Raw genomic sequence first — 13,495 nt, 5'->3', positions numbered from 1 at the left:
CGGAGCCCGAGGCGCTGCCCGGCTCCGCGGCGCGGAGGAGGCGGCCCCAAGCTCTCTCCTTTCGGTTCCTCAAACGGCCGCAGGTCGCTGTGCGAGCACGCCACGTACCCCCAGCTCCCCCAGGAGCTAAAAGGGCGCCGTTTTGAAAACTTATCACTGGAAATCTGCCTTTTTCTCTTCTAACACGCACGCGGTCATCTATCAACTGAGAATACCCATTCACCACGATTTCAGTCTCTGAACACGCTCTTTGCTGACCATTGCTTCCTACAATATTCTCAAGAAACCACTGATTCAATACTGACATTTTTAGTATAACTTAAGAAGGAATCGCTCAGGAATCTCCTATCAGATCATTCGGTATCATTGTTCTTCTCACTAATTTCCATAGTAGGAAGGCAATACAAGGTCACTGTTGTCAAACATGCAGTTTACTACACCGCGGTAGCATACCATCTGAATATATTGTACTTACACTTGAAGGCTTTGTATCACGACACGCAGAACATATCAGGAGAAATATTTTTCCAATTCATTTTTATTTTGGTTTCCATTGTCTACAGCATTGATACAGGAATAATTCATGCAAATTTATCACCTTAAATACAGCAGAGAGAAAACTCACTGGTAAGAGTATTTCAAAGAGCTCCATCAACATAACACAATGAGAAAAATAAGTAGCAGCAATAAGATAAAGTGCATTCAGCTGACCTTCTTTAATACGAGTTTGGGGAAGACTGTTTTTGGAATTACCTGTTCTAAGGATTAGTTTATCATTCTTTATGAAAAGCAGAAGAGCACCGCCTCCTTGCTGATCGTGTTCATTCCCCCACCACCCTGAACTAAAGAAGCACAGCTGTATTTTGTTTAAGAGGAATCCAGCTCATAGGCCTTTCTGTTAAAAGCTTGATTCTCGATCACTCAGGCTTCTAGGGACGAGGGTTACACATACTTAAAAATTCTTCTCTCCCATGTTAGCAGTTTTGCTTCTTAAAAAATTCAGGCGGTTCTTCCCCCTGTTCTATAGGTTAGGTTTCGGCACTGCAGTGAGAATGCCTACATCACCAAAATCTGAACAGTGTCAGAAATACACATTAGCAAGACACCAGATTCTAAGAACCCACCAATCTCTTTTTCCTTTATAGATCAAATTCTGGCTTAAAGATCAGATCATTTATCAGATTTCCCCTAACGGCCTGCTGAAGAGATGCTAATGGAACCTGTCTTCAAAAGCAAGGTCAGCGTTTCAGGTAGCCTAGAGCTGCGGAGCAGTAGTACATCATCACCTCCCTCTATCCGGAACTGACAATTTCCTGGCGTGTTAGGGATGTACTTAGTATTTCAACTCAACAGCATAGTACATAGCCTGTTACGAAGGCGTATGTGATAGCTTGAGAGACTAGAGATCCACATTTATTCACATAATACCTGCAGCAGAATAACAGTGGATGATTCCACTTACTCCAGAATACTTCACCACAAGCCTAGAGGACACATTTCCAGAGGCAAGGACTCAAATTTTCTTTCTTACCCATTCTCAGATCTGATCCAAGCCATATTTATGTCCTGGTGGTTGCCTGAGGAAACCGACCAAGGCCAACGAAGCCCTCTGATGCAAATGGCTTTTCAGTTTGGGTTGGAATCAAAGCTGTCTACTGGAAGTGAAAGGTTTGTTTGCTTCCTGAATTCCAGGGATGTAACAAGAGTCTCACTGCCAGCTCCAACATGATCAAGATACTTCAAGTCTTACTGCAAATCTTAGAACTGCCTAAAATACTTACTGACATTTCACTATTCCTCAAGTATCGGGCAGCTTCTTTCTGGAACTTTCGCAACACACGAAAACGGGGGACTTGTCACAGGCACAGATATTCACACCCGAGCATGAACAAGAAATTCTAAGGCCAGCCAATACCATTTTCATGTGAAAAGTCTCATCGTCAATAAGAAAAAAAGGAAACACTCTTAGTAGTTCTGAATTCAGCTGGGACTTGCTCAAAAATAACTCATAATTCTCTAAAGTTCGAAGCTGAACAGATTTAGGTTGTCACTAACCTCAGAACCACAGGATCTGATTCTGGATTCCTCAGATATTTTGTGGGGAACAGAAAGGTTATACCCAAGACGTGGCAAAATACTGACCCACCAAGTGGAAAAGAAACTTTGCAACGTAGGAACCTAACCCTGGTGCTACCATAATCAGTGGGAATTTCTCCTCCATCAATTCCAATAGGAAGAGACTCAAGTCTTTACAATTCCCAGATCTTCTACTCCAAATTCAAAACTGCTTCAGGGCAAAACTCAAAGATTAATTTTATCTACCTGCAAATAAAGAATGTCTTGAAAAAAAATGAGTTGTCTTAACCCATTCTTCGCCTGGCGTGAAATACAAGGGACAGGCCTCCTCCTGCCCCAGAAGAGCTGCGCTTGCCAGCTCATTCTCATGCTTCTAACAGAAGAGAAACAACATCAAATCATATGGCTGCATGGGAACTCTATGTGAAGCAAAATCTCTTACAAGCTTGTAATCCACATGCTGGTTTTGTGGCCAAACAGTGGTAATGGAATTCCAAAGGCCTGCTTCCAGAAACACAGCTGTGTGTTTCCAAAAAAACCCCACATTCATCAACTTCCCTCATAAGGCAGTTAATTACATTCTGCCAGCTGGCTTTTCTTCCCTAGTTTTCTTCCTCAGCAGGCTGCCAAATTACCCGCACTACCTCCTTCACAGGAGCTAGTTACGTCTTTGCAAACTACGTGACCATGACGTGAAATGGGCCAGACTGCATTATTAAATAGCTCTTAAGAGGAAGAAACTGACTACAAAGAAAATAAACTTACCAAAGCAAAAATCTTAGTCCCTCTTGCTCTGGAAGAGAACTGGGGTTTGTTCATAGGTTTAAACATACTGACAGTAATAAACCTTTCTATGAAGGGACACGGTGATTCTCTGTCGTGTTCTAGAATAACGGAGTATTAACCTGGGAGATAGGCCTGCACGGGCTATAAAAGCACTGTGAAGCCATCATTACACCTGTGTGCATGAGATCTGTGCTTAGGCAAACAGCTGCTTGTCACACATACATAAATTTGGGGCTTGGAAGTCAAAAGTTTTACCTTCATGTAGTAAAATGAATCACTCCATAAAGACCTGTCAGAGTAACTTTTAACCTGATAAACATTTGCTTGTTCATTTTAAATTTGTTACTGTACTTGATTTTGCTTTAAAAAGCCCCCTGTAAATGTATGAAGCACACATTCCTTCTGAAGTAGCCAGGTCTCGCAAGAAGGATAAGGAGTTACAAACAGCTAGTGTTTAGAGGTGGGACAAAATGGGGAAGCAGAATCCTATTCTTCACACAGCAACTGGAAACACAGCAATAGGCTTTTGCTCATTCCCTTCAGGGAATTCCATCACCCACCATATTCTCTGCAGTAATTAAGAGAGCACTGAAGGGAAACAGTGTTGGTTTTCTCTTCTTCCCGCACTATCTACTTTGCTGCAGGTACTGATGTGTGAACATGTTGAGTTCACTGTCAAGCCATCCAGCTTTATTCCTGCAAGGACAGAAAGTCTCCATTAGGTGAGTAAAATAACTCTTCTCCAGCCAATCTGAAAGAAGGATGACTAAAATGCGTAAACAGCAAGGCAAGGAGAGCAGTACCAGAGGTCCATTCCAAAATGCTGCTACCGTTCCTTGCCCTTCCTCAGGTCAGGAACTCTGGCCCGCTAACAGTCCCTAAGCTTTGAGGTTCAAACCGAGATCCTGGTCACAACTTCACATTGATCTTATTGTGTAGATAAGGAATGTTTGAAAAATTCTTCCCAACAGCCTTTGCAGCGTGAATAAAAACATCAGACAACTGTGTACAAAGGTGAGGGTGAGGCTTTTTGCATGATTTTGTAGTAGCCTGAAGGAGTTTGTAAGAGTAGAGGACTGTATGTTCTGACAAATGGAAAGGAACTGTAATTCCAAACAAACCAAAAACCAGAAGGAAAAGGTGTTTTGTGAGACAGAAGACTTAAAGGACTGTCGACAGCACATGGGAAAGTACATAGTGAAAGGGAATGTGATTTGTCAGAGTAAGATTCTTTCGTCTGCTCATCAAGTGCTATGGTGGAAGGACTGCACTCAAAGATACGCCCTAATCCAAACATCTTGGGGCAATCACATGAGAAACAACTGTATGCCGATGTCCATCTATATACGGGACAATAAAAACTCACCTGAGCAGTTTTGCTTTGCTCTGCAGTGAATCCAGAACTTCAATTTTTTTATTCATGGCAGAAATTTCCTGCTCAAGATTCTCCCGTGTGACATCCACTTGCTGACACAAATGAGCAAACGTTCCAGCAAGCTCTCTATGAAACAAGGAGAATAGTTGGACATGACAGAAAGTTAAGATCAAGCAGCAAATTCAAGGAATGAACCCCTTTGATATATAGGGATGATGACAGTGACTCAGATGTTCATCTTTCCACTTCTGCACAGTATGTTAGAGCATCAGAGCAACTTGATTTGAGAGATGGAAGTACATTAAGACTAATGCTTAAACAGCACCCAAATACTACGTTGGTGATTCAAAAAACTGTAATGATCTTTTAAAACACAATGTATCGTTACACATTTTTTTCAATCTGCAATTCAATATGCAGACTTATCTTGTTTAAACAAGGAATAAAATTTATTAAAAAAAAAAAAACAACCAACAGAATTTAGTTAGAGTTTTAGCTGAATATAGGCAACTCACTGTTGGACTTGGTGGCTGCAATTAGAACCTGTGTAACTGACGATGAGCTGCAATTTCTCACCAGCATACTCTACGAACTGCCGTTTAAAAGCTCTCTCTTTTGCTTTTGTGGTCCAGGTGAGGCGCTCATATACATAAAGGAGCCCATAAAGGCCGAAAGAGAGAGCAATCAATCTCCAACCCACAGCCTTCCAGACCTAAAAAAAGCACAAGGAAAAACAAATGACATGATGATCATCTAGGACTGATGCTAACTCCTAACAATGGTGCACAGAGCATTGCACTTACATTCTAGGCACATAAAAATGAGCCAGACTGATAACCCTGACTTGCAAGTGGTTTCATTGGTCAGACAGGTACTACTGATGTCTGGTCTACAAAATATAAATGCCTGAACTATTGGGATTCTGTATGGGTTAACCTTTCCAGCACATTTAAATTACATCTGCAAGTGCAAACAAACTCTGCCTGGTTCACAGAATCCCTGTTTCTGAAGTAAAAGATGTTTTTAAGCAACCATCTCCCCTTTGATAAATCATCCGCTCCTAGATACTGCAATGCTAGAAGAGCATGTAGGTATGGAACTGGTACTGCAGAACTTCAGATTCTTCCTGCAACAGGAACTAGAGTTACCATGCAACTTGAATTAGATCTCTTATGCCTCTGGAGGTTGGGGAGATTTGAGATTCGAAACATTCATTATCTTCAAAAGACAGAAAAGCAGGAAGTGCTGATTTTCTCTGAAATGAACTAGGCATAGTATCTCAAATGAAGCACTGTCTTCCCTTTCCAGGAGGGAAGATACACATAATCAGAGGCTCTTGGTAGATATTTCTGTCCTGATTCCTATGTAAATAGGGAAAAAAAAAAGCCAAATATTTTTTATTCTCACAAAAGAATCAGAGACTATTTAATGCTTTTATAACATACTTTGGAGAGTTATCTTCACAACAACCCTGGCTCCAAGCCTAACTATTATGCAAAATAAGCTCAATATTTATACTCAAATGGAAAATCAAAGGAGAAAGTATTTCACTATTTGTGAATAGCAAATATCTACAGGACACAGCAATGCAAGCACTTCTCAAGTCAGTGCTCCAACATTATTTATATAAACGATGCTGAGATTGCCAACGCACCACACCGCCAACCACAATGATCCCCATTGAAGTTCGGGAAGTTAATGAGGCCAGTCCAGTCACCATCGACACCATGAGTTCTTCCTGGGTCATAGAGCCCTGAGGCAAAGGAGGCAGACTGGGATTTGCTGGTGTCAAAGGGCGTTGAACCTAATTAGAAAAGCAGTGGCACAACAAAACAAAAACAAAGTACAGAGTAAGAGAAGGCAAGCCACTGCCCTTCCCACCAAAAAGACTTCAGCAGCCACTGAAATGATGAATATCACATCTACCCCTGAGCACTCAACAAGGTATCTTACCTGGTCATTATAGCCCATCAAGGCCCGACGACCATTCTTTGGTCCCAAAAACCTGTTCACCAGCATCGTCCATCCAAGAGAGAAATGGAATTCTATGTCCTCTTGGAAGTCGGCACAAAGCTTATCACAGTTCAGATCATAGCTGAGCATGAAGCACTGTCGGGGAATTAACATGTCTATCTGGCCTCGCAAAGAGACTGGGAGAAGGGGTTTTAAACCATCTGTACAGACAGAAAATAAAAACATTCAAAAATGGCTACTGAGTTGACTAAAATTAACCAGACTTGTATTCTGTAATCAGGGTGCTTATCAGTCGTTCCATCCTCTACAGTTATTTTTCTTAGTACCTTAAATTTCCTAAAGCGAAGCATGTTGCAAAGTGAGAGATACATCATGAATTACTGTTTGACTCTTAGTTCTTCAGATCAACTCAGAAGGAAATCTTTCCATGGACCCCCTCAAACCCTTACAAGCATCTGGTGCTTGGAAAACAGAATCTGAAGGCCAGTTCTAAAGGTGCTTAGGCACCGCACTCCTCCTATTAATGCTTATATTCAGATAGGCACCTAGTTACAAGTCATTCACATTTCATTAGGATCTTGGTCTGAGAATCTCTCGAGTTTCCAAAGTCACAGTTCTGCTCTGTCATGAAGGATTAAGCTGATTGTGTGTATTCATTAGCAAATCACTGCACAAGTTCAGACACAAAGTGGAAAAAGCAGGAGTAACTAGTCCTCTACACATCAGCACTGCTAATCAAGATGGAAACAGAGATGAGGCCAGCTGCACATCAGCTGCCATCAGATTAAAGTGAAACCCAGAACATCTCCCTAGCTATTTTGCATTACAGTTAAAGGAAAAAGAGGGGGAAATACCACCTGCTTTTGCTGAACTGACTTTTCATTTCTTGCTGCATTGTCTGCAGGGAAGCTGTGATTGCATTCGAGCAACGATCTGACATGTTACGGCCCAGGCCTTCCTCAATGTGTTTATGCAGCTCCTAATAAAGAAATGGTTATTAAGCTTAAGATAAACATAGGTAAAATACAGGCTGCAGGTACTAGAGCTTGCCAGTTGAAAAAACCCTCCCAGAAAAGAAGCACAGGTTCTGCCTGCCCACTGTTCTAATACCAGTTTCATTATTTTTCCCCCATTCTTCAGTGAAGGAGAGGAAAAAGCAAATCAAGAAATCTCACATGTACTCTGCAGTCTAGGAAAAGTTCTGTTTGATCTATACAATTTCATACATCATATGTGTATCAGTTTATCACTGAGATTATGAAAATATATACATATTTCTTCCTTTTTTAATTAAGATGTTCACTTTTTACAGAAGCTATCCAAGTGCAAGAGACATTCTAACAAAAGATTTTTGACAGTATGATAAGCTTAGGTCATATCCTATTTGGAACTATGTTAAGCATATCAAAGAGCTGGCATAATTACTGACTCAGAACAAAAAAAGGCCTCTTTAATTTGCTTAGGCAATCTGTAAGAAGCAAACATCACTTACACTCTTGTAAACTTTAAGAACTACTTGAGATGGATGGAAGTCTGCTTGGTATTCATCTACCAACACTGAAAGCCGCCTGATTTCTTCTGCCATTGCATTTGACACCTAAAGAAACAGCACAGGACAGAGTTTCTATATGTTCTGTCCTAGGGAGAGACAGAAAACCACCACTCAAGACATGCATTTCTTAATAAGCACTACTGAACACTAGGCACTACGATTGTGCAGTGCCATGCAGCCATCACATGCCAACAGCAAAATGCAATATTGGTGACTTGCAAACAAAGAAGATGGCCGAGAAGTGTGTAGATGTATGCTCTATATAACAACCAGACAGAAAAAGACTGAGGCAATATAAGACTTGTGAAAAATGAATAGGACTCTTCTGTATATTCATAACAATAAAACGGCATGCTATTATTGACAGTAAGCTGACTGACATTATTCTAGATTGAATAAGGACATTTATCTGAAACATTTTAGTACTTTAGAAAGCATTTAAAGAGTGATTCAAATATTCATCAAAGTCTCATTGCATCTTCAAGTCTCTCTGAAAGTTTCCCCGAAATATTCTACTTTTAATTTTATTACCTCAAGGAAAAGAAGAAAAAAGACGACTTCTGAAAGCATTTCTTCTGTTCCCATCTGTAACTCCCACATTTCTAGTACTTCAAACCTTTATCAGCACTTTACATTTTTCCCACCATGCTCGTAGCTTTTTCAGACAATCTCTTTTTCTGTAGCCGCTCCTCCTTACCTGCCTCTCCACTTCTTCTGTGATCTGTTTTATTTTCCGCTTGTAGTCTTGAGTAAGGAGCTCCAGCTGTTTGTCAATAAAACCTAAACGTTCCTGTCGTTCCTCTCGCATTTCCAGACAGTAAACTCTGGTGAAGAAAAAGTGACCATCAAAAAGCCAGATAAATGCATTTTTGATCTACGAATATCACTTGAATTCCAGAAACAAAAAATATTCTCCTACCCAAGAACAAAATGTGTCACTATATACATTACATTACGTACATGTGGCACAGGACAAAAAAAGAGGTTCTTCTCGCAATACTTTCACAATTCACTAGAAGCGAGAATACCAGTACATGTCCTTCCCACTCCCAAACAAGCAGTATTCTGCTTTGCATTTTAAATGTTCATATTTCCTTAAATTTCTCCCAGAATACAAGTTTCAGTTATGCAAACAACAAGCATCAGCTCTCCTCACCGCTGTTCCTGGGCGGCAATATGCACAGAATCCATGATGAGACGAACATCTTCCGCAATCTGCTTTGCTCTCACCGTATGCTGCTCAAATTTTGTTTTTACTGCTGACTGTGAGATACATTCCTGTATACAAAAGGCAGCCAAGATTAGCAGCAGGCAGAAGCACACTAACAAAACTTCTCCTTCCCATATAATCTATTTCCAAAATGTGGTCCCACTCCACATTTATAAACTCTAGTTCCCAGCCTTTCAGGAGTAAAATCTAAACAGAAGGTTAGCACACATAATGCTCACCTCAAATCTTCTCTCGAAGTTCTGAAACTCAAACATTCTTACTTGAAATCCATCTGCCAATGCTCCACCTGAGAGAAGGAAAGTACAAAACCACCACTTAAGTTTTGAGAAAGCAATCAGATATTGGACATCAGGAAATGCTGCTGCTTTACCTTGAAGACAATGCAAAAGTGCTACTAAGTCATCTCTTCGTTTTTGACTGCTCTATTAAATCATCTGACCCACACCATTTTTAGAACAAGATATTCTCTATTTTCTTCCCTATAAGAAAATGGAAAGTTTCTGTTAGCTTTCCTCACCTCCTTCTGGCATCCCTTGAGCCCTCTGAATCCTGGCATTCAGCACTTCTTTTGCTGACACAAAGAAAATTCGATCCCCTGCCTGGGCTCGATCCACCACACCCAGCTCATCTACCAGGAAACTGGTACACCGCTCCATGTGCTGTCGACGCACCTGAGGGATAAACAGGATAAACCCCACATGCAGTTAAATCCACTTTACACTCCACTTCTTAAAGGTTAGACCAGGCACCCAGATGCCCTCTGCTGGTCTAAGCTACCAATGCAAAAGAGTAAGAAAAAAAAAACAACTTTGCTGTTTTATGGAATCTTCCAGAGGTTATCTAAGTGATCTAGCTTCAAAAGGCCTCTGTGAAACTCTTGATTTCCAGCTCAGAAATTTTAAGAGTCATGTCCTGATCACTAGTCTATATTTCCTCTAATCCCCACACTATGGTAATAAAAAAACAAACTGTAAAACAATCCCATACAACACTTTATGATTCTACCCACAAGGACCAGAGTCAAAATGGACTCCATAATATCCATGCAAAGAGGAGGAATTTAAACACATCACAAACCTCTTCCATGTATTCTGGTTCAGAGGCAGATGCATCCCAGCGGTTATTTAGAATAAATATATTGGGTCGAGACAGACGTTCATTCACCTTGTGAAAGAACTGTTTCTCCTAAGCAAAACAGAACAAAACCTCTTAAGATTAACATGTCAAAATTTTTTAAAATTTTAGCCAAATTCAATGAACAAGTGGACTTGAACATACAGTTTGCATCAGTGTTGATTCAGAATTTGCTACCAGGACAAATACATCAGCATCTAGACAGAATTTGTCAATCCAGCTGTCCAGCTCTGTGGTTACATCGATGCCAGGGCTAGCAATAAAAAGAGAAGAGACATTACTATGCTGTGAAAACAGCAAAAATAGAATTAAAAAAGTTAATAAGAAATGTGTTTCAGCTTTTCAGGGCATTAATTTCACATGTCTAAGCTACACTGTCCTGAGGTGACACAGAGTACAGACTATCAAGAGAATAGACAAGCAAGAGAAACTCTGACTGCTAACTACAGCAAAGGACTTTAGTCAGTCATAGATTAGAACGCGGTCCATTTCCTCGATGTTTGTTACATTTGTATTTGAAGACATTTCTGTAATTAATCTGTGATAAGCAGGAAAGGAAAGAAAGGTATTTCTCACCTGTCCATTAGCACCAGGTCATCCTTTAAGAGAGGACATTTGGAATTGGGCCACATTACACTGACTAGGCTGCCAGCATTCAGAAGTTCATCTTGATGAAGGGCATGAGCCAGCTGGTTTACTGTCTATTAAAAAGATGGATAATTTATAATATTTCCTGTATGCTAAGACCCATTAACACAATTATCTCGCCTTCAAGGCTGTTCACAGACAATTTATGATAAAACCCAACTCCAAATCACTTTTCCCCTGGGATGTTTTCCACATAAAACTTGCTTGAGTGTCCTAGTCAAAAGGCAACAGCCTAGTGAGAGTTTACGAGAAATTTTCCTGTCAAGAAAGGCTACTGAGGAATTATCAAGTCTGCCCCTTCTGTCATACAGAGCTCAAAACTTCCCGAGTAATTTTTTTTTGTTCCCACTAGCAAACACAATACATCATCTTTTTCATGAAATGAGTAAGTTCCATCCTGTAACTTGCTCCATTCTTCCCTTCCTACATCTAACAAAAACCTGTTCTTCATCTCTACTCCTTTAATGATGAAAATCCGTAACTGTGAATTTTATGCATAGTGTTTTAATTTTCTTGTTCCTTTCCTTTTCTGGCACTTCTGAAGAGCTCTTCTTTATTTTATGCTTAAGGAAATTGTACCTTAACATTCTTCTTTTCCTCCGAACCTTCAGTAAGTAGGAAAGCTTCATGTCCATCTGTCCCTTCTACACGCAGGAAACAGTTAGTGGTGTGTCCAATTCCTGAAGGAAGGACTTTGTCCCACAGCATGGCATTTATCACAGTGCTTTTCCCATTGCTTGTCCTGAAGTCAGATTAAAGAATGGTATAGCTAGGCTTCTGAGATTCAGATATACTCATTTTGACATTACAGAAAGCAAGTTTTCTAAACCCAAGCAGTATGAGAAGCAATAACAATTTAGGTGCCACAGGCAACTTAAATAGACTTTTCTATTTTCTTATTTTAAGAATTCTTTCAAATCAAAGAATTATGGGCTACAATATTTGTTTCCAATTTACAAGAGGACTACTACCAGGGACAGGCACATTACACATTACAAGCAAAAGCTGGAGCACTAGCATTTCTATAAATATTTTCTACTGGCTACAATCCTAAAGATGCCAGTTGCTTTACTGAGTGGGGAGCGTAGGCAACATAAGCACGTGACTCACCTTCCAAAAAAAGCAACTTTCATGTGTCGCCTTGCCAACACTTCACTAATGCCACTGACTTTTGACAGGTAGCCTTTGACTTCCAGTACCTGCTCTTCTGTGGTGACAGGATCAAGCTCTATATTCTTGTGTGTTTCTAAAATCAAAATACATCATGTCTCTCAATTCCAGAAGTCATCTGTCTCAGTACTGTGCAAAAACACCCCTTCATGATGTAGCACACATAGCTTAATGTTTATCTGTGACCCAAAGACTGCATGGGCAATCTTGACACACAAAATTACACTCTGTGGCACTTTTGCATCAGCATATATCAGCTGGTCTCTTTTGTGTATCTAATAACCATTCTCATCCTTAGGACGGTCTTAAAGAGAACACAGCCAACACTTCGAACGCTCCAACACACTTAAAAAAAAAAAATCTCCTGTCTATGTTTTAAACTGTTAAAGCCAATTACTGGCATATGCTACATGCCACCAGCAATGACATGCCTAGCCAAGAATATTGAAAGAATTTTAGGCAAAAAACCTAAAGGGTCTTGTATAGTTTATTAAAAAACTTCAAAACAACACATAAACCAGGCATAGCTCACTAACTAGCTCAGTTTCCTAACATGTGTGAATCATCAGCTTTAAAATATGAACCCTGAACCCACCCAAATTCCATAAAATAATTTTCTGTTGTTCTTATAAATATTGGTATATAAACAGACATGCATTTATAAATAAGCACAGGTCTAGCACTTAACTTAATGACGGGTTTTTGGTGTGTGTGGGAATTATACGTGGGCGAAGCAGCGTTACACACTTGTAGTTCAAGAACTCGGCTCACCTTCCAGGAACGAGGAGCTCTCATTGATGTAAGCAGCCAACTGTTCAAAGATACCATTGATTTTCTTCTTTGCAGTGACAAAATGTTTAAGCGGAGAAGCGTTTACCTCAGCCATGTGTCTTTTGTCCTTCTTCACTGCAACTATTGACTTGGAGCGAGTAAACAACAGGGACATTGCGCTACAGGGAAAAATCCAGTAAATAAAGGTGGCTCACCAAGTGCCAACAGCCATCCAACTAAGCATCCTACCAACAAGTAGATAAATACACATTTTAAAAACAACCTTCATTCTTTCACAAAGAAATTGTTCCACTTTCTACAATTGGAAATTACTCATATATCAGAAATGAAAAAAATTAATCTTTCTGTCTCCCTTCAAACAAGCAGGCCCCCAGCGATCACTTCTCTCCTTCCTCTGCTTACTTTCAGGGTCAGTTACGTTTTCACAAGTCAGGCATGGTCAGCTCGAGTCCCTCTTGAACACGGACGACTGCAGTCTTCCTGCCTTCTCCCTCGCCCTGGCCAGACTCCGTTCCGCAGCTCTTTCAGCGACGCCGAGTCCAGCCTGTCCCCGTCCCTGCGGCAGAGGGACCAGGGGATGAGGGACACAGGCTGCCGAGCTCCCTGATCGGCCAGGCTGTGCGCCGCCGCCATCCCACTGCCTGGGGGATGCACTGGGCAGACGCTCCGGGGGGCTGCCGTCGCCTTCTCCTCAGGCGAGCCGCGCAAAGGCCGGCGCGCGCGAGGCAAAAGGCGGGAAGCGCCCCTCACCCGGCCC

At 40.9% G+C, this 13,495-nt stretch overlaps 2 protein-coding genes across 4 annotated transcripts in view; both read right to left on the bottom strand.

Moving 5' to 3' along the window:
* The window catches only part of LOC104133090 (migration and invasion inhibitory protein), a 12,561-nt gene extending 9,058 nt beyond the window's left edge, over positions 1–3,503 (bottom strand). Inside the window, exon 1 of one of the 2 annotated variants that reach the window (XM_009646461.2) lies at positions 3,423–3,503. The gene's annotated coding sequence lies outside the window, so the exon portion shown is untranslated. Of the gene's footprint in view, positions 1–475; positions 598–3,422 lie in introns of those variants that run through there. The other variant, XM_035901823.1, reaches the window with a different exon arrangement.
* MFN2 (mitofusin 2) lies at positions 3,469–13,489 on the bottom strand. Of its 2 annotated transcripts, XM_009646459.2 has the most exons (18): positions 13,141–13,489; positions 12,718–12,896; positions 11,887–12,022; positions 11,356–11,518; positions 10,705–10,829; positions 10,273–10,381; positions 10,072–10,179; positions 9,512–9,665; positions 9,213–9,280; positions 8,920–9,041; positions 8,461–8,587; positions 7,704–7,808; positions 7,088–7,190; positions 6,191–6,411; positions 5,892–6,041; positions 4,753–4,949; positions 4,229–4,363; positions 3,469–3,558 (listed from the first exon to the last, which is right to left on the bottom strand). In XM_009646459.2, exons 2-18 carry the CDS (start codon positions 12,890–12,892, stop codon positions 3,489–3,491), a joined length of 2,268 nt encoding a protein of 755 aa, XP_009644754.1. In that variant the 5' UTR covers positions 12,893–12,896; positions 13,141–13,489; the 3' UTR covers positions 3,469–3,488. The 2 variants fall into 2 exon arrangements, 1 of the variants encoding a protein (XP_009644754.1); XR_004842963.1 differs by lacking the exons at positions 3,469–3,558; positions 4,229–4,363 and adding an exon at positions 5,386–5,598 and having other exon boundaries at positions 4,864–4,949.
* Between the last annotated feature and the right edge of the window lie 6 nt (positions 13,490–13,495).

Source organism: Egretta garzetta, unplaced genomic scaffold (genome assembly GCF_000687185.1).
Source record: "Egretta garzetta isolate BGI_Z169 unplaced genomic scaffold, ASM68718v1 scaffold69, whole genome shotgun sequence".
NCBI lineage: Eukaryota > Metazoa > Chordata > Aves > Pelecaniformes > Ardeidae > Egretta > Egretta garzetta.
Note: the sequence above shows the minus strand (reverse complement) of the source record. Positions and strands in the feature narration are given on the sequence as shown.